Source organism: Dipodomys merriami, unplaced genomic scaffold (assembly GCF_024711535.1).
Source record: "Dipodomys merriami isolate MVZ:Mamm:240054 unplaced genomic scaffold, mDipMer1.0.p SCAF_5, whole genome shotgun sequence".
NCBI classification, from domain to species: domain Eukaryota; kingdom Metazoa; phylum Chordata; class Mammalia; order Rodentia; family Heteromyidae; genus Dipodomys; species Dipodomys merriami.
Genome location: NW_027206068.1, coordinates 74,154,399 through 74,179,459, shown reverse-complemented (window position 1 = coordinate 74,179,459; position 25,061 = coordinate 74,154,399). Strand labels below are relative to the sequence as shown.

General features: G+C 39.5%; 1 protein-coding gene across 6 annotated transcripts in view; it reads right to left on the bottom strand.

Annotated features, from left to right (window-relative positions):
- The window catches only part of Cul1 (cullin 1), a 77,674-nt gene that overhangs the window by 27,485 nt on the left and 25,128 nt on the right, over window positions 1-25,061 (bottom strand). For 5 of the 6 annotated variants that reach the window (XM_069996973.1, XM_069996970.1, XM_069996968.1 and 2 more), the window contains exons 2-7: window positions 22,887-23,186; window positions 9,970-10,144; window positions 6,805-6,972; window positions 2,503-2,553; window positions 2,169-2,259; window positions 1,398-1,561 (exon numbers count right to left, since the gene is read on the bottom strand). In XM_069996973.1, the coding sequence (XP_069853074.1) occupies window positions 1,398-1,561; window positions 2,169-2,259; window positions 2,503-2,553; window positions 6,805-6,972; window positions 9,970-10,144; window positions 22,887-23,026 (789 nt within the window). In that variant the 5' untranslated portion in view covers window positions 23,027-23,186. Of the gene's footprint in view, window positions 1-1,397; window positions 1,562-2,168; window positions 2,260-2,502; window positions 2,554-6,804; window positions 6,973-9,969; window positions 10,145-22,886; window positions 23,191-25,061 lie in introns of those variants that run through there. The other variant, XM_069996969.1, reaches the window with a different exon arrangement.

Here is a 25,061-nt window from a genome sequence, read left to right as displayed (position 1 = left end):
GGAACAGGACTCAACACTGGATGGAAAATATCCAGGCCACTGGACATTGCTGTTCCCTATCTGCCTGCCCTGCTTCAGGAGTAATCACACTGCTTTGTCTAACAAGCTGCGTTCCTTACAGCAGTGTGCTACCCCTTCTATAGCTGGATAAGAGAGTGAAGGCACAACAGAAGAAGAAGTCTACAGACAGGCAGGTCTTCACGAGAGGTGTGAGCCTGACAGAAGTTCCACTTTAAAAACCTATGGTTTAAAAGAATCACCACGGATGGCAGAATTCAACAAGAAACCTGCTTATGAAAACTACATTGCCACAAGAGGTGCTACGATTCTAAACAGATCATGTTTCAAAAGTCCATTTGTTGGGCAGTTGTCTGAAACTCTGAATGAACTTCTTAGGTTTCAGTCAGCATACAAAATCAACCCAAAATATACACAAAGAACTATTACTAGTCTAAGCATAGTTCCATTTGTTAGATTTTGAGATACCAAACTTTGTAGAGGACTTTCACTTTAAACTTGGAAGCCCTACTTACAAACACTGTCTCCCAAATCACAAACTGGGTAGATTTTATGCAACAGGAACAGATCGGGTGCTTTTACTTTCTATCTCTGCAGTTCATTCACTAGATCTACAAAGGAGTAGGAAAGAAAGGAAAAGCAGATATCAGACTTAGCACGAGTCAGATTACCTGGATATCTAGTACTTCTAGGTCAGGGGTCAGCAAACTATAAGCCTGTATGTCAAATTCTGCTGCCTATTTTTGTAATTTTTATTTTGAAAATTAACTTTTATCTCATGGCAGAGTGGAATTAGTTGTAGCAGAAAGCAAAGACAGCTTGCAAAGCTTAATGTATTTACTACCTGGCTCTGTGGAAAGGTAAGTGTATTGATTTCTGATCTGGTCATTCCCCAGAGCCTATATCCAGAACACAACTTTTGGGAAAGAGAATAAAGAATAATCCTTCTAGAACTTCATGGGAGCATCACCTAGTACAAAAGGAATGTATGACACATGGCTCTATCTTGGATCTTATTCTCTCCCAAATCAACATTTAGGTCCTTCTGTTGCAAAAGGACCTGTCCCTTATTACAAATCCTGTTTCTCACTGACATGGAAGACTGACATCCATTACGCATAGATCCACATTCCAGAAGAGACACTTCAAAATACACAAGGCATGCAGCTATCAAGAGTTTTTCATTAGGACAGTCACAGGAACACTCAGTTGTGATTACCAGATCAACTTATAAAAGTTCCCTGGAGAAGAAAAGTGCCTGTGCTTGCTAACAAAGCTGCCTGACTGCGGTGCCCACACATGGTCTTGCGCCCAAGAACTTATTGAGGAGCAATAACTATTTAACTTAAGTCTACTTTATGTACTATAGTCACGCTTACCTTTTTCATATATTCAGTAACTGGGTTCTGCTGCAAGAATTCAGTACTCTCTCTGGTATAAAATCTCTCTGTGTCAGCCAAAAATTGAGATTCAAAGGATTCTTTATACACTGTTAACGTAGGGCCCTTTGCAAATGCATCATCTTCATTCAGCCCCAATTCCACTAGAAATAAATATGAGCTATATTTCAATTACCCTATTTTTTGTTATATTTCACAGAAAATACTTAGGTGTAGCATTCAGTTAGTTATGTGTAAAGGTCAGTGTGAAATGGAGGGTGCAAGGTCACTCTTAGTTGCTAGTATTAAGGTACACTTGTTTCAGTAAAAGTGAAAAATTCAAGATATATAAAACACAAATAATCCTGACTTATGGCCAGATATCTTCAAAATTATCAGGAAGTTCAGAGAATTTAAACATTTCCAAAACTAGTTAAAATTTTTAATTTTAAGCTTTCAAAGAAATACAATCTCAATTTTTCAAGCTGATATAGATTTCTGGTTAACAGTAGCTAAGTAACTCTATCATATTTTATATGAGACTAGAAAAGAATTCAAATTTCTTTTTCATTAAAAATGTCCTTAAGGCACAAGGTTAAAACAACTTTTATGATGGACAAAATCTGATTAAAATCACTGACCTAAAGAAAATGATAGGTATTTGTAAATGCTAGCAAATTCTAGTAAAATGTTTTAACATAAATATGTTAGGACATAGTTACAATTTCCATGTGATATGAAAGCTGAATAAATTAAAAAGAAATTATTTACCGTAAGATTGTACAACTCCACTAATCAGTCTTGTATTGATGGTTTCACCATTTCTTTCTTTTTCAATCAGTTTTAAAACAGCATTTGTTACCTTTAGAAAAAACACAGGAAAATGTAAGATATAGATTGCACAACACAGTGACTACACAGCCCTTAAACATTCCAAAGACTAAGGAAGATGAAGGCTATGTGATGAAAGTCGGAAAAGATTCTAAAAGCAAAACACACTCACACACACAGGTATGAACACACAGAGGAATGCATGAATGGACAAGTGCCTATGAGAATGTACCCATGCACACACATGAATGCACATATGCACACAAGTAGGTACCTGTTTATTCAATGGCCTGAACAGACAATCTCTCCAGGTCACCAATGCAAGCTGGATGAAAAGAGAAAAGTATTAAAAAAATCTATGTTTTCCTCAAGACTAATAGAAAATAACTTAAATCTTAATTTTTTTCTCCCCTGATCCTGGGGCTTGAACTCTGGGCCTGGGCGCTGTCCCAAGGTAAGTGCTCTACCACTTGAGCGACAAGGCCACTTCTGACTTTGAACCATGATCCTCGGCTCTTAGCCTCCTTAGTAGCTAGGATTACTGGTGTGAGCTACTGGCACCTGGCTTAAATCCTAAATTTTATAAAATTTGTAGACTATAACTTAGTAAAAATGTATCATCAGAGTGAAGTCAGAGTGTTGGTCTTGAGGTTGACTACTTTAAGCAGTATAGAAACGCAGATGATTATCAACTCACCCTTTAACAGTAATGATACCAAAAAACCCTCTGATTTAAGAACTTTCCTGTCAGTTTAAAGGATAATAGTAGCTTCATGTATAAATTTGTTCCCTGGACCAAACAAATTTAATTTTTGAGGTAGCACACTTGATAACAACTAATTTCATTTATTAGCATAGCTTCTTAAAACTCAGTAAGAGAAATCACTGATTATTAAAAAATTTGAAGTCCTGTGAAGTTTTTATATACTTGTGTAAGCCAAGTAAATGTAAACCATGCTTTAAATGTGTACAGTATTGTACATAATTATTTAGACTTCCCACTGTACTTGTGTTTCTGTCTGAGACACATGTATAAATTGAATATTACCTATTATCATATGTTATATTTTTCCATTTCCCTAAACTTCCCACAGGAGTAATGCTAAAACTAATTATTATAAACATGCTCTCTAAAAGAAAGTGTTAGATTCCATACATGACTTCCCCATTGATTAATTAGGTAATGTGTTTGTTTGTGATAGGCAGGGATTACCTAAGTAGCAAGTCATGACTTTCTGCCTCAGTCTGTGGAGCACTGGAATTACAAAAGGGTATGATCATGCTTAACATGACTTCAAAACTGTTGGGAAAAGAATTTGTCCATTCAAACAATATTCAAGTTTTTAAGTTTAACAGAAAATACCTAGGGAGCTGGGAATGTGGCTCAGTGGTAGAGTGCTTGCCTAGCAAGCGTGAAGCCCTGGATTCAATTCCTCAGTACCACAAAACCAGAAAAAGCTGCAAGTGGTGCTGTGGCTCAAGTGGTAGAACGTTAGCTCTGAGCAAAAGAAGCTCAAGGACAGTTCCCAGGCACTGAGTTCAAGCCCCAGGACTGGCAAAACCCAACAACAAGAAAAGCCTGTTGAGAAAAATCATTTAAGCCTAATTGTTACCATTCTTATAGTCCCTAAATTTAATTAGAGATAAAACTAGATTTATAAGGATTATACCCTTCTGAAAAGATGATATGTAAATTTAATACCTATAAAGAACTTTCAAAGTGATATCTTCACCAAATAAACAGCATGGATGTAGAATTTCAACATAAAACCATGTGTAGTTCAAGGCTAACATCAGAACAAAAATAAGATTTTATTAAATTCTGTGCTATGATGTTTGGAAGGTGCTGTAGTAGCACCTTCCACAAGACTGTTCCACAGGACAATGCCACCTGGGGTAGGTGGTGCTCCGAAAGTCCCCTCTTTCTCTATACGGAGTTTTAGCGGCTACCCCTGGACTCTTCAGCCCCCCTCAGCTGAGAGGAAACCAGCAACTTTCTATAGCTAGAAAGCTACAGCATCGTTGTGGGAGGGGAGGAAGGTTCTCCCTAATTTGTTGTGAAATGATTTTATGCCAAAATTGCCCATTTTCTGGAGACTCTGGCACTGTCCCAAGTGCCATCCACACTGTGCGGCTCAGCAGGCTCCCTGTGGAGCACTTTCCAGGTGGAGAAGCTGACTGGCCTTGGCTAGAACTTAGGTGGTGTTTCTGAACAGTAGCCACAGATGCAGAGAGGATGCAGAGAGCACTTAAATCTGAATTGGTTGGGATTGGGGGGGGGGGAGCTGTGGGGGGAAGATGGGAGATGGGAAGGGATGGGAAGGGGAAACAAAGGAGGAGGCAATAATGCTTGATAAGAAATGTATTCATTATCTTGCCCATGTAATTGTAACCCCTCTCTCTATACATTATTTTCACAGTAAGAAAAGAAAAAGACAGACAAACAATTTGGGAGTCTGCAGTGCTGCTGGGTTCGCACAGGACTTTGGATCAAAGTGGGCTTCTCAATGGCGACCAACCAGACCATGCCGACTTGCCAACTCAGCCTCTAGAAGGCATCTTTGCCAAGGCGAAGCACACCTGCTATTCCACAACACACACTTCCAACATGCTGTACACGATAATTATACATTATTTTTGTCAACTATAAAAACACATTTTTAAAAAAGGGAAACATAAAAATTTCAAAAAAAAATAAACCTAAAGCTTTGTTGAAAGTCTAACTCGGTAACAAAGTGCCACTAGGAAGCAACAGTTGTGGTATAGAATATAAATATAAACATAAACAATACGTCAGGCCAGGTGTGGTGGCTCAGGTTCACAATCCTAGCTACTTAAGAAATTGAGATCAGGAAGACTGAAGTTCAAGGCCAGCAGGTAAAAAAAGTTAAGAGACCCCCACCTCAGTGAATAAAATGCTAGGCTCTGTGGTGCAGGCCTGTCATCCAGCTCCAGGGGAAGCATAAATAGTAAGATAGTGGTCCAGGCTGGCTAGGTCGAGAAGTGAAAACCCTATTCAAAAAATATCTAAAGCAAAAAGGGCTAGAGTGTGGCTCAAGAGACAGAGAAAGTAACTGCCTGGTAAGCAGAAGACCCTGAATTCAAACTCCACTGGGGGGAGGGGGTAGGCGTGGGGAGGAAAGGAATGTGGAGCAGGTAAGTTAAGCCAGGTGCAGGTGACTTATGCCTGTAATCCTAGCTACTCAGAAAGCTGAGATCTGAGTATCCTGGTTCAAAGCCAGCCCAAGCAGGAAAGTTAGGAGACTCCAATTAACTACCATAAAACTGTATGGCAACATTGTGGTAACAGCAGTAATCTTGGATAAGGAAGAGGTTTCATTATGTAGATTTTGGCATTTTAAGAACAGCAGCCCCCAAACACTACCTGTTTCTCTGACAGCACAATTGTAAGTAGACAGACAGCTTGCTTTCAACAAGTTCTCTCTTACCAGCTCTATACAATGGTTCTTAGATTTGTATGTTCCTGAGAATTGTTTAGGAAACTTTTAAAAACAGATTTTTGGAGCCAGGTGTCAGTGGCTCATGCCTGTAATCCTAGTTACTGAGTAGAATAAGACCAGAAGTATTGAGGTTTGAAGCCAGTCTGGATAGAAATGTCTGAGGACATTTCCAAAATAACCAGCAAAAAGTTGGACTGGAGGTGTGGCTCAAGTGATAGAGCACCAGCTGAATAAACAAGCCTGATGCACTGAGTTCAACTCCCAGTACTAAAGCAAACATGCAAACAAAACAGATTTCTTCTCCCTCTCTATAGCGTATCTATATAAGTCTAGGATGAAGTCTGAGAATTTGTACCAGGTCATATTGATGCTGTAAGTTTTGAAAGCCTCAGTGAAGTCTCAGGTAACTGACTTGCCAGTCTCTGTCAGGATTCAGGATTCCAGTGTTGAAACTCAGGCAGTTCCAGGCCAACCACGAGTACTGTATATTATATACTATATATTATATATATAGTACTGTATATTATATACTGTATATTATATATATACTATATATATATATATATAAATAAATATATCAAGTTACAGATAACACTTTTAAAAAATAAACACAGCTGGGCCCACCGGGGCTTAAGCCTGCAATCCTAGCTACTCAGGGACCTGAGACCTGAGGATAATGGATGGAAGGCAGCTGGGGCAAGAAAGTCCTTGAGATTTTTACCTCTAATTAACCACCAAAAAGCCAAAAGTGGATCTGTGGTTCAAGTGGTAGAGCGCTAGCCTTAAGTAAAAAAGCTCAGAGACAGTGCCTAGGTCCTGAGTTTAAACCCCCCACACAAAAATAAGACAAAAAAAAAAAGGCACAGGAAAGTACAAGAGTATTGTAGAATTCCAGTTTTCCACCCTTCTACTTTCCTAGCCTGGAATATTTAATAACCATTTATAGATAATTACTATGAAAACAGTGAAATGGCTTAGATTCCTTTACTTTCTGAAAGATAACCATTTATAGATAATTACTATGAGAACAGTGAAACAATGGCTTAGATCCCTTTACTGAAAGATAATATGTCACTAAGAAACTCACATCTGAACTATTAAAAAAGAAAGCTTACCGAATAGATTTCATATATTCCTTTCCGTCCTTCATCACATTCACGGCGGACCCAATGTCTATTGAGGTAGGCACAGATTCCATTTAGTACTTTGCTGGAGAATCGGTAGTCTTCCCACTGCTGGGTGTAGAATTTCAGTACGCTCTCATCCATCAAATCCTCTCCATCCTAAAAATAAGTCCCCAAACTGTAATGACTTTGTCATGTAATACATTAAAGATAAAAGTTAATGACATACAGTGTCTTTAGGTGTAACAGATGTCACTAACATATCCCAATTTTAAATTTACTTTTTTTTTTTTTTTTTTTGCTGATTCTGGGGCTTGAACTCATGGTCTGGGTCCTATCCCTGAGCTTTTTTGTGTTCAAAACTAGCATGCAGCCGGGCGCTGGTGGCTCACGCCTGTAATCCTAGCTACTCAGGAGGCTGAGATCTGAGGATTGCGGTTCAAAGCCAGCCTGGGCAGGAGAGACCGTGAGACTCCTCCTATCTCAAAATAAACCACCAGAAAACCGGAAGTGGCGCTGTAGCTCAAGTGGTAGAGCGCTCGCCTTGAGCTGAAGAGCTGAAGGACAGCGCCCAGGCCCAGAGTTCAAGCCCCACGATCGACAAAAAAAAAAAAAAAAAAGAAAAGAAAGAAACTAGCATGCTACCACTTGAGCCACAGCACCATTTGTACTTTTTTTTTTTTTTTTTTGAGTAGTTTACTGGAGATAACAATATTATAAGAACTTTTCTGCCTGGGCTGGCTTCGAATGGCAATTAACAGATCTCAGCCTCCTGAGCAGCTAGGATTACAGGTGTAAGCCACTGGTGCCCGGCTAAATTTACTAAAAAGTCATAAAAAGATAAATCTATGTATGTTTCATTTTATAAAAACAAAATGAATACAATGGTACAATATCTCCTTTACATGACAAACATACTTACCAAGATCATTAAACTTATTGAGATTTCTACAATTAAACCTCAAATTTCTAAATGGAGAAAATGAACTTGAAATTTTTCCTAGGTACTAATGGCATCTACAAAGTATGTCCTGACTTTAAAAAGAGCCAAAGGTAGATGGGCACTGGTGGCTCACAACTGTATTCCTAGCTGCTCAGGAGGCTGAGATCTGAGGATTACGGTTCAAAGCCAGCTTGGGTAGTAACTCTACAAGACTCTTATGTCCACTTCACCACCAGAAAACTGGAAGTGGAGCTATGGCTCAAAGTAGTAAAGCATTAGCCTTGAGTGAAAAAACTTAAGGACAGCACCCAGACCCTGAGTTCAAGCCCTACAACCAATAACGAAAGAAAAAGATAAAGAGCCACAGGTCTGCAGAATTGAAGCTCCACAAATTAGGACCTCAAGTGACTCATTCATCCGTGTAAAAATATGATCATATCCAACACACCAAATTTCTGTTCATTTGAGTATCATGAAATGACCTTTAAGATGTAAAGCCAAACTGCTCTAGATGATGGTATAGCCTTTTTAAAAAATGCAAACACATCATTGATGGCCTGGCTATCTCGTTTTAATTTTTGTTTGTTCTTTGTGCCAGTCCTAGTGCTTGAACTCATTCACTGAGCTTCTTTTGCCTACAGCTAGTGCTCAACCACTTGAGCCACATCTCCATTTTCAGCTTTTTTGGTGGTTAATTGGAAGTTAAGAGTCTCACAGACTTTCCTGCCCTGGCTGGCTTTGAACCACTATCCTCAGATCTCAACCTCCTGAGTACCTTGGATTATAGGTATGAGCTACCGGCACCCAGCTCGGACAATCTCATTTTTATACAGCACAATACACTGTTCCTTCACTTTGGTACCAAACAGTAAATATGATGTGTTATTTACAAAGAGTTGTAAATACCAAGGACATCATGAACACAATGGCGGCCTCATAAACACCGAGGAGTATGGAAGTCATACTATACTACTCACAATCTGTGCCAATCAACTATGGTCTGTTAGGATGATGTGTTCCTAATTAGTTTATAAAATAATTAAGGAAAGCAATCTGCAGCATGATGACTTTTTTGCATATAATTTCTGCCATGCTGGGTGCTGGTGGCTTATACCTATAATCCTAGCTACTCAGGAGGCTGAGATCTGATGATCACAGTTCGAAACCAGTCTGGGCAGGAAAATCTGTGAGACATTTTTCTCCAATGAACTACTCAGAAAAGCTGAAAGTGGTGCTGTGGCTCAGGTGGTAGAACCTTTAGTAAAAAGATCAGGGACAGTGCCTAGCCCCATAGGTCAAGCCCAGGACTAGCTAAAATAAAATATATAATTCTGGCCATATTCAAGGAAGTCTGAGAACTCCAGAGAAGTTTTTGCTCACTGACTAACAGATGCACAGAATAGATGAAGGAGTTGCCTGCCTACAGTAGCTGATGTCAAGTATCACACTGTCTGAGTATGGAGACTGAAGAAAAGAGCAAAGGTGAAAGGGAAAAGACCCCTCCTGCTGTCCAAGCAAAGGCTTACAGCAGAAGAGCTCCCTACTTTGTAGAGACATCCAGACTAGTAATTTATGGTAGCAGTTTGAAATATATTTTGTGACTATAAAGCAGCTATATTACATATGACAACATGATGGCTAAAATAATCTTGGAATTTTTTACATCTTTCTTTCTTTCTTTCTTTCTTTCTTTTTTTTTTTTTTTTGGAGAAGGCAGTGCTGGGGATGGATGGAACCCAGGGCGTTGAACATGCTAGGTAATGCTCTATAATAGAGTTATACTTTTTTCTTTTTTTTGCCGGTTGTGGAGCCTGAACTCTGGGCCCGGGTGCTGTCCCCCAGCTCTTCAGCTGTAAACCAGCGCTCTACCACCTGAGCCTCAGCCCCACTTCCAGCTTTTTCTGATTATGTGGTGCTGAGGAATCGAACCGAGGGCCTCATGCATGCAAGGCAAGCGCTGTACCACTGAGCCATCTTCCCAGCCCCTAGAGTTATACTCTTATTTATGGATCTTGAAGAAGAACAAATACCACATTAGACTCAAAATATGGCTTTTTTCATAATAGGTAAAACACTGCAATATTCAATCATCTCCAAGCACATGTTCAAGTGAAACAGTGCAAGCCAAGTGAAAGATTTAGCTGTTAAGGTATAAGAATGGCTACTTTTTAAACATTCCATCCTATGCTAAATAGAACTACAAATCATCTTACCTTAAGAAGATTTGTCAAGTAATTCTTCAAAAATTCCTTGAGTCGTTTGTAGAGCTCCAACCCAACAAACTGAGCTCCTCCAGGTGTCTGCCCCTTTTTCGACTTGGAAGGAGGGACTCCAGCCCCCCGTGCTTGATTGGACTGGTGTACACTAGTACAGTAGTTATAAACATGACTTGGAGAAGTTAAAGAAATTAATATGCAACACAATGGCAACAGTGATCAATATGAACACGTTTCTTTCTATGTCAATACACTCCCAATATAGACAGAATTTGTCAAAAACCAGAATAGAAAAAAGATCCTACTCATACTATCAATAAAGCTGAAAGGTAAGGTGGGTGTTGGTGGCTCATACCTGTAATCCTACTCAGAAGGCTGAAATCTGAGGATAGGGGTTCAAAGCCAGCTTGGGCAACAAAGTCCGTGAGTCTCTTATCCCCAATTAACTACCGGAAGTGGCACTGTGGCTCAAGTGGTAGAGCACTCACCTTGAACTGAAGAGACTCAGGGACAGCACTCAGGCCCAGAGTTCAAGCCTCACGACACCTCCCCGTCCCACCTCACAAACTAATAATAATTAAAAATAAATAAAGCTGAAAGCTAGCAGCTCCATTTACAAGTATGTCTACAAGCCTGGAAAAGAACGTATCAGGAAGAACAGCAAGAAAACCTGGACTTTGACTGGGCATCTGGAAACTTCAAGAAAGTTTGAGAATGAAAAACAAAAAAGCAATTGTAATATTTACTTCAGAAAAAGGTGCCAGGTGCTAGTAGCTTACACCGGTTATCCTAGCTACTCAGGAGGCTGATATCTGAGGCTCATGGTTCAAAGCCAGCCAAGGTCGTAAAGTCCATGAGACTCTTACTTCCAATTAACCAACAGAAAACTGGACATGGAGCTGTGGCTCAAAGTAGTAGAGCGCTAGCCTTGAGCACAAGAGCTCAGGGATATCACTCAAGCCCCACCACCACCACCACCAACAACAACAAAAAACTAATAAACAGTAGATAACAATAATTAGTCATAAACTAGTTTTTCAGAATGTATACTAAAACTAAATTTTTTTAGTTTTAAATGGTTTTCCATTTTGAAGATGAAGAGCATGCCAGCTGGACAGGTCCTATCTACAGACTACAATAGTCACAGATGTTTAAAACAGATTTGATCAATGTTACTAAGAAAGGTGTGTAAGTAACAATGAAAACAGCAGAGGGTAGAGCCAGCTGCTTCTTTTCCAGGGCCCACGATGGTAGCATGGTAGCGGGGGGATAGAAACAAGAAACGCAGCAAACCTCACTGTCATAACCTTTAGAGATTTTTTTTTTTGCAGTGCTTAGAATGCAACCCAGGGCCTTTTACACGCTAACATGTCTACTCTATAGCCTGTTATAACCTTTGTTTTATTTTTTTAATATAATCTTATTGTTATTATTGTCATACAGAGGGATTACCATTTCATAAGTACATTTCTTTTTTGAACAAACCTTCCTTCTCTTTCCCCCATTTCCCTCTCCCATCTCGACCCACAAGTTACATAGGTCATTGTCCACAGAGTGTATACTAAATAGCATAATTGCATTTAATTACCCTTCCTCCCTTGCTTTCTGTGCCCATAAGCTTTAAATATCAACTCATCTGCATGTATTATTATTATTATTTGGAGAAATGTAGTAGAAAGAAATGATACTCAAAAACCATAAACATGTATCAACATAAACATTATTCTCGGTACTTAAGAATGTACTATATAAAGGCACTTCAAATCAATAGGTGGTATGTTAATAAGTGGGATTAAAAAAGATTAAATATAATTATGAGTGATTAAAGATAAAGATATAACTGAAACCATAAATCAGGAAAGAGTACTTACTTGTTCTTAGTTTAGAGAAATCCTTTTAAGGAAAAAAATCACAGAAATACATAATTTGAAATTCTGACTACATTAAAAACTATCTATCATTAATAAATTAAGGCAGTTTGGGCTGGGAAGTACTGTAGTTGCTGATAAAAGTATTCACATATCAGACTAATTAAGGTTAATTTAAAACAATATGAAAAAATCAATTTCTATGGAAACATGACCAAAGCATATCAGCAGATAATCCAAAACATAAAGATAAATTAGTGGTCAACCTAACAAAACATCCAACTTCCACAGTTGTCCCATATTATTCCATGTAGCTACTTCTCCCTCAACTTTCTTTCTTTTTTTTTTTTTTTTGTATGTGTGTGTTGGTCATGGGGCTTGAACTCAGGATCTGGGAACTGTTCAGTCATAGCTCCATTTCTAGCTTTTTGGTAGTTAAGTGGAGATAAGTCTCATGGACTTTCCTGTCAGGGATGACTGAAACACAACCCTTCAGGTTTCAGCCTCCTGAGTATCTAGGATGCCAGGCACAAGCCACCAACACTTAGTTCTCCTTAAACTTTTTAGGGAAAATTACAGGTTTTAATGTATGGCTTCCTAACCCTCCTCCTCCTTTCTCTTACCCTATGTGCAAATATCCCCAATTCCCAGGAATGTGTTTATATTTTACCTGACACATATGTGTAATGTACTGTTTTGCTCATTTTACATGTTCAGATTAACAAGTTTTCTGTTATTGGTCTGGTGACTAGAGAACTGCAGCTGTATGTAATATGCTGTGTAGCAGTATTTACAATAATGTCTCTATTCTCTTGATGGATGTTGCTAGACATCATTTTAGCAGGTACTAATTTTTTTTTCAGAAAGTTGCACACATTATTAACATATCCTCTTGCAACACAGGTACGAGTTACCAGCATATCTTTATGACACTTGTCGGATTTATTCTGCAAAGAGACGACACCACTGGTAACAGTGCACCAATGTTTTCGTTGCATTTGACCTCATCCACATATGTTCTGTGATTCATCATGCTTTCAATACAATTTCAATTGTTTGGATCACTGTCTGCTCATTTCCTGCACAATGAACAAAACCCTGCTCAGAAATTAGTGACAGGAGCACCAAACATCATCACTTTGAATAAGTAATTTTAAAAAGTGAACTGGTATGCACATAATGAATGAATCTCATAAACATAGTGAATGAAAAAAATCAGACACATTATTATTCTCTTTACATGATGTTCCACAATAGGTAAAACTATGGTACAGAAATTGGGAAAGTGATTTCTTCTTAGTTAAGACTGACCAATGGGAACTCAAGGGAACTTTCTGTACTTAGATTACAGTGGAATTTACAGGACTGTCAAAGTGTGAGATCTCATATTGAACCCCTAGTTCTGCCTGCCCCCAAATATTCAAATTGTACACTGAAGATCTGTACATTTTGCAATATGTAACTTTTCATTAAAAAAAAAAAACCTCACATTTTGAAAAGGCTATACACACAGAAGTGCTTCTGCTACTCACTGAATAACAAAGCTCTCTTTTGGACCTGAAGTTAATTGGGAACATCTTTCCATTAATGAGATCCCCCAACTATCTTACTTGTGATATAACCTGTTCTGGTGGAAACCACAGGGAAAGAAGGAAATTCTTAATCATTATCAAGTCTATCCTAATGTTCTCTGATGGCTTGTACTGCTTTGTGCCAGCTTCAGGTAATCCTCCCCGCTGTCAAGTTAACTACTGTCTGCTCAGTCAAAACTGACTTCCTCAGGTAACACCGCACTTCTTTCTGCTCAGATGACCAATGCTTTATAAATCTCGAGTTAATTAGCTGCTCCACCTTTCTACACTGTAAGTTCTTCTACTTGTAGAAAACTGCCCATTTCAAACTCTGTGCGAGTGCACTACCTTAATGCTTACTCTTTTCTTTAAAAAAAACTTCTAATGCCTATTTGCTGAGTATACTGCATATGTAGATACTTAGCTCTACTCAAGTTATAGCAAAGATTTATTTCAGTACATAACAGGGTAAAAGTAGGGAGAAATAGACGAAGAGACAACAAAACAAAACCAACAAGCAAAAAACACCCCCTGCATGGGAATTAAAGTCTCAAAAGAGTGGCACCTATTTGTAGTTTTTATCCTTTTGAGCTTGGAGACAACATGGTCATGTCAATGTAGTGACTCTACTTCCTTAGACGATGGTTCTTGGGTGGGTAAGACAGGTGAGGCCCACCAAATACAGAAGACCTGCAGGACTTTTTCTGCCAGTCGCGTCCTCTGTTCTTTATGTAAGATCAACTCTAAAAGTAGAACTCTATGTCAATTTATATGCTTCATAAATCAACTAGCTTATTTGTTACAGTAAGGTCTTGTATCCCAATATCCATTTATCTACTGAAATTTTAAAAAGAAAACAAGAGGACACTGAGGGTGTTGCTTTTTTTTTTTTTTTTTTTAAGGCAACAATGAATATCTCTAACTCCTTTTTACATACTGAATTGGAGTCGTTATCTCAAGTGAATGCACCATAAAGCTACTAGGTACAAAATAGTTAAAATTAACTTGCAATTACTCTTGTCTCACTCCCCATTACATCTAAGTAGCAAACACTTTTGCTTTTATAAATGCTTGTTTCAAGATTAAAGTGCAAATTCATTTACAACTTTTTTTTTTTTTTTTGCCAGTCCTGGGGCTTGAACTCAGGGTCTGGGCACTGTCCTTAAGCTTCTTTTGCTCAAGGCTAGCCCTCTACCACTTGAGCTACAGCGCCAATTCTGGCCTTTTCTGCTTATGTGGTATCAAGGAATCGAACCCAGGACTTCTTGCAGACTAGGCAAGCACTGTACACTAAGCCACATTCCTAGCCCCATTTATAGCTTTTAAAATTAGTTAAATAGTGCCACCGTAAAGGTCCAATAATCTACATGGAAAAATCTTAGATGAATAGAAACAAAGACTGAATAAGGCCATCAGATTACCTTATATTACATATAACGGCTACCCAATGGTAAGGAGAGGCAGATATCAGACAGACAGTCATAACAGTAAAAAATTCTATCTACCCTTAAGCTTTATACTGTGAATAAGACATTTAAATAGTTCTGTAGTACATGTTTATTTTTTCTCAGAAAAAGAAAAGCTGCTTTTATGATACCCCTCTTTCAGACTTCCAGGGTGATTTTGAAACTTGAACACTCCCCCTTCTACCCAGAAAAAAAAAAAATCACACAGAGCTGCAAGTCTTACCGTATGTTGAAGATATTGGAATGAAACCACTGGTGAGACTTTTCCCATGCTGGGAAGGAGAGGAAGTGCTCAAGTACCCCATAGGGGCCAGAGGAATGCCATTCTCTAGCTGTTGGGTAGACTCCTCAGAGACAGCTAGTCAAACAGTTTTCAAATCTTTTATAGTTACTGACTTGTCTGTTTATGATTGAGAAAGTATTACTGTACTTCACTGGCCCAATAATGGTCTTGTCAATTTCTTCAATAATTTGGTAGCACCCCTCCTATATTTCAAGACATTATCAATTTAAATTTGGAATTATGTTCCTGATGACTTGGGATTTTTACATTAGGAGGTAGTTGTATTTATTCCTAACAACCCTGCTTTAGCATCCTATTGTATTTCATATTGATGTGGTTTATACCTATCTTTTGGTTATAATTTTCCCCAAATATCTTTGGTCTCTCTTTTTAATCATAATTCTATGTTTTGGTATGTATACTGAAAACTACTAAAACATAATTACCACTTAAAAAAATTGAATGTGATAGTCTCTAATGGGATAGTTTGATTTTATAACAAGGCTGTTTTGTAACGCTATATAAATTAGCCTCCATCATCCTTTGCATTCAATATTTTAATTCTTTTTCTAGGCTTCTTGTTTCTCCCCCTTTTTCCTTCAACTGCAATGGACTTCATTATAATTCTGGAATGTTTTGGCCAGGGAAAGCCAACCTGAAAGGCTGAGTGGTGATGGTCTCCTAGAGGTCTGCCAGGGTCATGTCACACAGGATGTGGGCCATGCTTTTTAAGCTGGTGGATCCTTGTCAGAGCGGAGCGCAGTTCAGCCTCTGGAGCAGGCCCTACCACTTCCCTGTCATACTAGAAGTGCCGTGTTTTTTGTGCTTGGTTGGGACAAGCTGATGTGACAGGGTCCCTGTTGGAGCTGTCCTGCACTGAGGGTACCTTCTGTGAACCAGGCAACAGGAGTTAGAATCAGAAGAGAAACAAGATTACTGCCACAGTAACTTATGTGGGCTCTCGTTCCAAAATGGATGCACAATTTCTCAGTGTTTTTGTGTGTGTGTGTGTGTGTGTGGGAAGAGGCATGCTGCAGACTAAGCAAAATTAAAAATAAATAAATCAGTGACCCTTAGTATATATGTGTATGTATGTGTTTTCCCCCTTTTTGCTGGTACTGGGGTTTGAACGTAGGGCTTATGCTTATTAACATAGCCCTCTACCATTTGAGCCACATCTCCAGTCCTGCTTTTCTGCTGGTTGGAGTTGGGAGTCTAGTAAACTTTTTTGCCCAAGTTGGCCTTGAATCACATTCCTCTACATCTCAGTGTCCTGAGTGGCTACAACTATGAGCCACTGGAGCATGATTATTTACTAGTTATGTTCTTTACAGCCTTATTTTAAAAGTGTGGATGAATGCATACAGATGAAAATGGTAGTTTGCATAGATGAGCAAAGTTGAAGAGTAAAAGATCTAAGATTCAAATATGTTTGTTGGGTAGATGCTATTCCAAATCATAATCATCTGTTATTCCTTCTACTTGATCTGCTTTTAAATGAGGTCTGATTTTTCTACAAAGGAAATAGGTTGGCATCAGGCAGGCAGAAGTAGGAAATCTGTCACCTAGAAAACTACACCCAGAGTGCCTACAGCTGAAAAGGCCAAGGGAACCGAGAGCTGATAACAACAGCAGTCGTGATGTGACTGAACTTGGCAGGTGCGCAGCAACAGCTGGTATCAGCAAGTCCTGACATGTTGTCTGCACAGTGTGTGCTGCAGGCAGGCAAGAGCTCAGCCCACTGACTGGATAAAAAGTGCCCTTACCTCTAAGTCATCACAAACCACAGTACATAAGAACAGAGGACTGTGTATAGAATACACTGTGCTACAACTTACTAAGAGATGTGAAGGCAAGGCTAGGAAAAATGAATGAGACCATTATAGCATTGGTGGGGAAAAGGGGTCTTTAGAAAAACAGACTGAAGAAAGGATTTTCATTCAAAGCACTATGTAGAGACAAAACAGAAAGTTCAAAGTTCATGACAATGTATTCAGGAAAAAGAAAAACAGAAGACATAAACCCAGGCAGGGATTGGGGAGCCTCAGGTGATCAAGTTTCATTGCCTGTACCTACTCTGTTGAAGAGAAATTCACAGCAGGGCATGTCTGCTACCACAGGTTCACATTAAAAGAAAGACTTCTTAGCGAGACTTTGACCAGGTAGTTACGAAGATTGTCTATATGGAGGTGCAATAGCAAATCTGGGTAAAGCTTTCATTTCTCTACCTCATTTATCTTTTTGTGTAGCTATAATCTTCACTTCCCTCTTATATGACCTCTGAAGTAGTGCCATGCCTGTCTGAAAAAGAACTGATGAACAGCTGAAGATTGAAGATGTTTCCTGTGATTTCTTTAATCCCAGTTTACACATGTGATAACATTGAACAATGAAATGTTGCTCTCGGTTTAATAAGGATGGAAAGAAAACCCAATTTCTGAATGGAGAAGTCTTTCTCTTCTACATTGAAAGGCCTTTACTGAAATGTGGATCAAGACTAACAGCGGGTTTTTTTAGTTATTGCACCTAACTTTGAGATCTAAAACCAGTTTTTGCCAAGTTGTGCTTTTCTTTCTGAAACTCTAAGTGAACAGAGTAGCAGTACAGAGAACACACTAGTGGTTTCTCTGCAAATGTTGAGCTACAGAGAAATACCTGTAACTCTAGCTACTGATGTTGGCGGTGAGCTGGCTGGCTGCGGTTCTGGAGGCTTGAACCTGGTGCCTTGCACTTGCCTGTTCACAGGTTCCACTCCACCACCTGACCACACTTCTAGCCCACCTTTGTTCTGCTAGTTAATTGGAGACGGAGTCTCATGGACTTTTTTTTTTTTTTTCCCTGCTGGCTTTGAATTTCAATCCTGAATATTAGGATTACACATGTGAGCCACTGGAACCCAGCAAAAATAAATTTTGGATACTTTTATCCTCTGAGTGAGAGGGAGTTCCCTTGACATGCAAGTTTAAATAATTTGAAGAGAAACTAAAATTATAGCTCCAAGGCACATGACTGCTTGACATAATGCGCAAAAACAGATGGGCCTGATGCTTTGCCAAGCATCCTTTTGAGCCCCCTTTGAGCCCTCTTCACTTAGCTGTTTATTTTCTGGACCCAGTATATCACATGAAATAAAATGGTATCAATAAAAAGACAAGAGATTTCAGCCGGGTGCTGGTGGCTCACGCCTGTGATCCTAGCTGCTCAGGAGGCTGAGATCTGAGGATCACGGTTCAAAGCCAGCCCAGGAAGGAAAGCCCAAGACTCTTATCTTCCACCAGAAAACCAGAAGTGGAGATGTGGCTCAAAGTGATAAGAGTGCTAGCTTTGAGCAAAAGAGTTTAGGGATCGCATCAAGCCCCACAATTTCAAAAAGGGGCGGGGGGATATTCTGTACTCATTTCAAGTTCACAGAGGAACTACTGTTATTCACCTACCTACATTGAACATACATCCACTATATTGAATTGTATGTGCATAAGATATGATAGAAAACTAGAGGCGAATGCTGGTAGGAAGTGCTGAATGGACAAGACAGGTGCGAGGATTTAAGGCTCTTTAGAAGAAAACCCTCTGAGTTTTGAGGAGAGGCTAGAAACAAAGTTAATGAAAGCCCATCTTTTGTTTTATAGATGTTTTGGGCTATTTTCTCCCTTTTCTCCACTCCTTTCTCTCTTACCATTTTGAGTTGAAAAAAAAATCAAGAAAAATGTTTAATAACCCTTTTTCTGTTATAACAAAAACAATTGTGAGAGGTCCCTAAATGCTCTAGGAACATTTGTTTTGCAAGGAGAAGTATGCTGTTTCTCTAGAAAAGACTCATTACTGAAGATTTTCCAACATCAATAGATGAAGGTTATACCACCAACTCTCATGCTAATAGGCCTTATGTGAGAGGTGCATGGTTTCTAACACAGTGTCTGATGTATAGGACTCAAAGAGTAGCTACTATTTTAGAAATACTGAAGAATTAGATTTTCCACTTGGTTAGATTCTCCATTTTTTGTTGTTGTTGTTAGTCATGGGGCTTGAATTCTGGGCCTGGGCACTGTCCCTCAGCTCTTCAGCTCAAGGCTATCACTCTACCACTTGAGCCACAGTGCCACTTCTGGCTTTTTCTGCTTATGTGATACGGAGAAATTGAACCCAAGGCCTCATGCATGCTAGACAAGCACTCTACCACTGAGACACCTTCCCAGCCCCTAGATTCTCCAATTTTAATACATGAGGTTGTTGCCTTCTCAGATAAGAATGGAAAGAAAAAGGAATACCCAATTTGAGTGGCAGTACTAAAACACTGAAGTTGTATGTATGAATAGATACACAGCATAGTTCCTTGTAGAATAAAAGAACTCAGTAGTATCTGCTAGAACACAAAGTCTCTACGCCCAAAAAAAGAAAAAGGACTAAGCTGATTTAGTGAGAAATTATACATTAACAAATTTCCCAGGGCCAGGAGCAGTGGCACATGCCTATAACCTAGCACTCAGGAGGGTGAGGCAGTAGGATAGGAAGTGGTAGTTCAGCCTGGGCTACATAATGAGATCCTGACACTGTCTCTAAACAAAAATTCTGCACAGACTCATCAGCAATGAAGTTTCCTATGATCCTAACAAGTGTCAAGACTCAACACTAAAATCAGAGCTTTCAAGTCTACTTGCTAACAAAATTTACAAAAGAAAAAAAAAAATCAAAACCAGTTATATCCAGCTGGCCAGAACCCTGAGGGAAGACGATCCACACTTGGCAGACTCCGTCTTTATTAAAAGTGTCCCTGACTCAGCAATTCCAAATCAGGCATTTATCCAAGAGAAGGGAGAATTTTCCAGCCACTTGACTAGTGCACCAAGTTATAACGGTATTCTTGAGCCCCAGCTCCACTTCTGGGTTTACTTTTTTTTTTTTTTTCCTGGTGGTTATTTGGAGTTAAGAGTCTAATAGACTTTTCTGCGTGGGCTGGCTTCAAACCATGATCCTCAGATCTCAGCCTCCTGAGAAGCTAGGATTTACAGCATGAGTCACCAGCACCCAGCCTCCCAACAGTAATCTTAACAGCCAATAAGGGAAAACAACTCAGAGGTATTAATGAGGGATGGATGAGCAAAATGTAATATAGCCATACAATGAAGTCACAATGAAGTTTTGATACATTTTTCCAATGAGGAAGCTTGAGAACATACTAAATGAAAGTAACCGACATGAAACATCCTATTTTTCAATTCTGTCTGCAAATTCAAACAGAAACTAGGTTAGTGGTTGCCAGGAATTGTGGTGAGGGGAATTAACATGGGAATTCCCTTGCTAATTGGTACAAGGGTATCTTTTGGGGGGTAATAAAAACATCCTAAAGTTAGACAGTAATGATTATATAACTGCAAATATACTGAAAATTACTGTACTATACCACTTGAGCCATAGCTCCACTTCTGGCTTTTATGGTGGTTAACTCTCTGGAGTTAAGAGTCTCATGGATGTTCCTGTTTGAACTGGCTTTGAACCTCAATCCTCTGATCTGAGCCTTATGAGTAGTTAGGATTTTAGGCATGAGCCATTGGTGCCTAGCTGTATGGTACCCCTTTTTATTAGTTGGTTGTGGGGCTTGAACTCTGGGCCTGGATGCTGTCCCTTGGCTCTTCAGCTCAAGGTGAGCGCTTAACCACTTGAGCCCCAGTGCTACGTCTGGTTTTTGGTGGTTAATTGGAGACAAGAGTCTCACGGACTTTCCTGCCCACCCTGGCTTTGAACCGCGTTCCTCGATCTCAGTCTCCTGAGTCGCCAGGATTACAGGAGTGAGCTACCACCCGGCACTGTGTACCTTTTAAGTGGATAAATTTTATCAGTTGTGAATCTTCTTTTAATAAAGCTGTTATTTTTAAGTATTATACAGTATAAAATATATTTACATACATGAATATGTATAAACTTTAGGGTTTCATATAAAGTAGAATTTATAAACTATATAAATTAATCTTATAAGTACCTTATTAATAAAACAGCCACTAATACTCAACAACAAAATATTTATAAATTTGAGGGCAGGATGGACTATGATGTAACTTTATTTGACTATCCCTGTACAATGTCTTTCAACTTAAATTTCCATTAAACTATAGATTCTGAAGTCCTAGAATTAGTAACACTTTCTTCTGTATGAAGTTATCTTAGCTTTAATCTGTTCTCTACTAAGTTAGCTTAGTTTTACTTTCTATTTTATTTTATTACTATTTTTTGTGCTGGTTCTGGAACTTGAACTCAGGGCCTCAAACTCTTTGCTCAGCTTTTTTACTCATGGCTGCTGCTCTACTGCTTGAGCCATAGACCCTTTAGTTTAATCTCAGTTTCATATTTGTATGGAACCAAGATACTCTACAACTTCAAATGGTGTGCCTCTGAGTGTGTAACAGCAGCAATGACATCACTCAATCCTCCCCGGCTTCGGAGCACACAATAGACCATGGTGGACCAAATGAGGAGAGAAATCCTGTATTAATACTGCATTTATAACACAGGACCCTGAGAGTGAAACATTTGCTCTTTCCTGTTAAGGGCCTATACATATTTTAGGCTTTGTTTCTAATACAACTACTTAAAACTCTTTTCTGTAACACGAATGCAGTCAAAAACTTAATTTACTCCACTGTAACCTACAGAACTTCTACAATGACAGAAATGTCCTATTATCTGACTCCAGAGCACTTAAAATATATAGTTCACACTAAGGAACTGAATTTTTTTTTTTGTCAGTCATGGAGCTTGAACTCTGGGCTTGGCCACTGTCCCTGTGCTCTTCAGCTCAAGGCGAGCGCTCTACCACTTTAGCCACACTGCCACTTCTGGTTTTCTAGTGTTTATTAGAGTAAGAATCTCAAGGACTTTCCTGCCCGGGCTGGCTTTGAACCGTGATCCTCAGGTCTTAGACTCCTGAGTAGTTAGGATTACAGGCATGAGCCACTGGTACCTAGCTTAGGAACTGAATTTTTAAATTAGTCATTCCTCAGTGTCCAAGGAATACTAGTCCCTCTCAATACAAAAATCCGGTGATTCTCCATTTCATCATAAAAAAGCTATAATATCTGCAAGCGACACACACATATCTATTACGTAAAATGCCTAATATAAATGCTATGTAAAGGGGCTGGGAAGGTGGCTCAGTGGTAGAGCGCTTGCCTTGCATGCCTGAGGCCCTGGGTTCGATTCCTCAGCACCACATAAGCAAAAAGAAAAAAGCCAGAAGTGGCGCTGTGGCTCAAGTGGTAGAGCGCTAGCCTTGAGCTGAAGAGCTGAGGGACAGCACCCAGGCCCAGAGTTCAGGCCCTTCAACTGGACCTCCCCCGCCCAAAAAAAAAACAACAAAAAAAATGCTATGTAAAGTTGTTACACTGTACCATTTAGGGAGTAACAAAAATCTAAGTATGCTCAGTGAAGAGATTTCCCTCTGTGGTTATTGAATGTATGACTGCAGAACCCATGGATATAAAGAGGCAGCTGTTTAAATGTAAACAGCCACTTGTACTTAGCGCTCACTCTACTGACCAGTTCTGCCTTGGATTACTAACCAGTCAATTTTACCTCTGCTAAAAAAACACAAAGCTAAACATGAACTTGTTGATTCTATCACAGGGTCAAAAAACAGGGGAGAAAAAACATGATTAAAACTTCTAGTAACTCAGATTTATATTAGGAAACAATCAAAATTCTAAACAAACTAATCACAGCAGCAGGAGGATACGTGTACAGTTCCATATATCTAGACTTCGCCATACTTTGTCTGGTATATACTTGCTGGATTCCAGCTCTGAGGTCGTCCCAAATCTGGTCAAGGCCAATCTGCTTCAGTCCATGGGGATTCTGACTCCTGTTTGATGACATTGTGAATAAGGTTCTAAAGTTGTCCAGTGCAGCAATCCTTGTTCAAGACACGGCTAATTCTCCATTAGTTGAAAATATACAGTATCATTCCAAATTTATTCACAGCAGTTCAGAAACGATGTCTTTAAGTGTAAAGAATGAAATTTCATTGCAGGCAAACCTAAAAAGGAAATAAAGAGAACTGATGAGTTCTTTCTAAAACCCTCAGGTAGTAAGTAATAGGGTGACACACTGTCAGGAATAATCTGAGCATCTGCAGGTACTGCTCTAACCCAGATATTACCTCTCTTTCAATGTGGAAACACACTCACTTTACAATCTGTATTAGCATTCACAACAAAAGCTGAGAAAAACTTTGCAAAGCCCAACAAACTCTGAAATATGGCAAAATAAATCATGTGGCCAATGTAACAATTAGGTAGACAATCTCAAAAGGAAAAAGGTACAGAGGATATGCCTGGGAAATTCCCAACAGAAAACACAGACACCTAAGAAACAGGAGAAGCCCAGTCTCACTAGTTATCTCTCCCTTTTAGTTAATTTTTTCACTTAGCACTTGGCAAGAAACTAAATGCTGGGGAGACTGAAGACGAAGGGAGACTGGCATTCCCTTCTTGGAAGAGGATTTGACCACAATGATTTACAGCAACCCTGGATTCTGGGAGGAAGGTATGGCTAAATGGCTTAACTTGTTTAGGCTTCAACTTCCAAGTTGCAAAATAGGGACAGTTCCTTTCCTCTAATGATTGCTGTAAAGTTTAGGTAAGATCATGTAAACATTTAAGGCATAGTAATATTTAACAAACGGTGGCAGCTATTTTTCCTAGGTATGAAGCTACTGCAAAACACAATGTATAAAGCTTTAGGTACTGGATCCATATATAAAAGACCCCCTGGTGTTTAGTATTCTATGAAGCTAGTACTTCTCAATGTTCTACATCCCAGACCTACTTTAAGGATTATCTATCTACCAAATATTAAAGGTTTTAGTAAGTATTTCTAGTATAAATAATCACTTATTTATTTTAGTGGCTTCATAAAATAAATGTCACTGGGCTGAGTGCAATGGCTCAGTCCTGTAATTCTAAGTACGTAGGAGGTGGAGATAGGAGATTGCGGTTCCAGGCCAGCCCCAGCTTCTGGATCAGGCATGTTTTGAGATACACATCTCAACCAGCAGATGGGTGGTAGTGTGTGTGCCTGTTATGCAGCTACAGAGCAAGTATAAGTAGGAAGATCAGAACCGAGGCAGGCCAGAGCATAAAGTCAGACCCTACCAGGGCTGGGAAGGTCGCTCATTGGAGAGTGCTTGCCTTGCATGCATGAGGCCCTGGGTTCGATTCCTTAGCACCACATAAGCAGAAAAAGCTGCAAGTGGCATTGTCTCTCAAGTGGTAGAGTGCCAGCCTTGAGCTGAATAGCTGAGAGACAGCACCTAGGCCCAGAGTTCAGGCCCCATGACAGACAAAAAAAAAAAAAAAAGTCAGACCCTACCTTAAAAATAACCCAGTGGGGGCTGGGAAGGTGGCTCAGTGGTAGAGTGCTCACCTTCATGCATAAGGCCCTGCATTCGATTACTCAGCATTACATAAGCAGAAAAAGCCAGAAGTGGTGCTGTGACTCAAATGGTAGAGCGCTAGCCTTGAGCTGAAAAGCTGAGGGACAGTGCCCAGGCCCAGAGTTCAAGCCCCAGGACTGACCCCCCACCCCCCCCCAAAAAAAAAAAAAGCCAGTGGCTTACACCTGTAATCCTAACCATTCAAGAGGCTGAGATCTGAGGACTGCAGTTTGAAGCCAGTCCAGGCAGAAAAGTCTGTAAGTTTCATATCCCTAATTAACTTCCAAAAAGTGGGAAGTGGAGATGTGACCAAGTGATAGACTGCTAGCCTTGAGTAAAAAAGCTCAGAGACATCACCTTGGTCCTGAGTTCAAGCCTCAGAACTGGTGCACATATGCACACACGCATGCACGTGCACACACATATATCAAGCCAATACAAAAAAGGGCTGGAGAAATAAATAATTCAAGTGGTAAG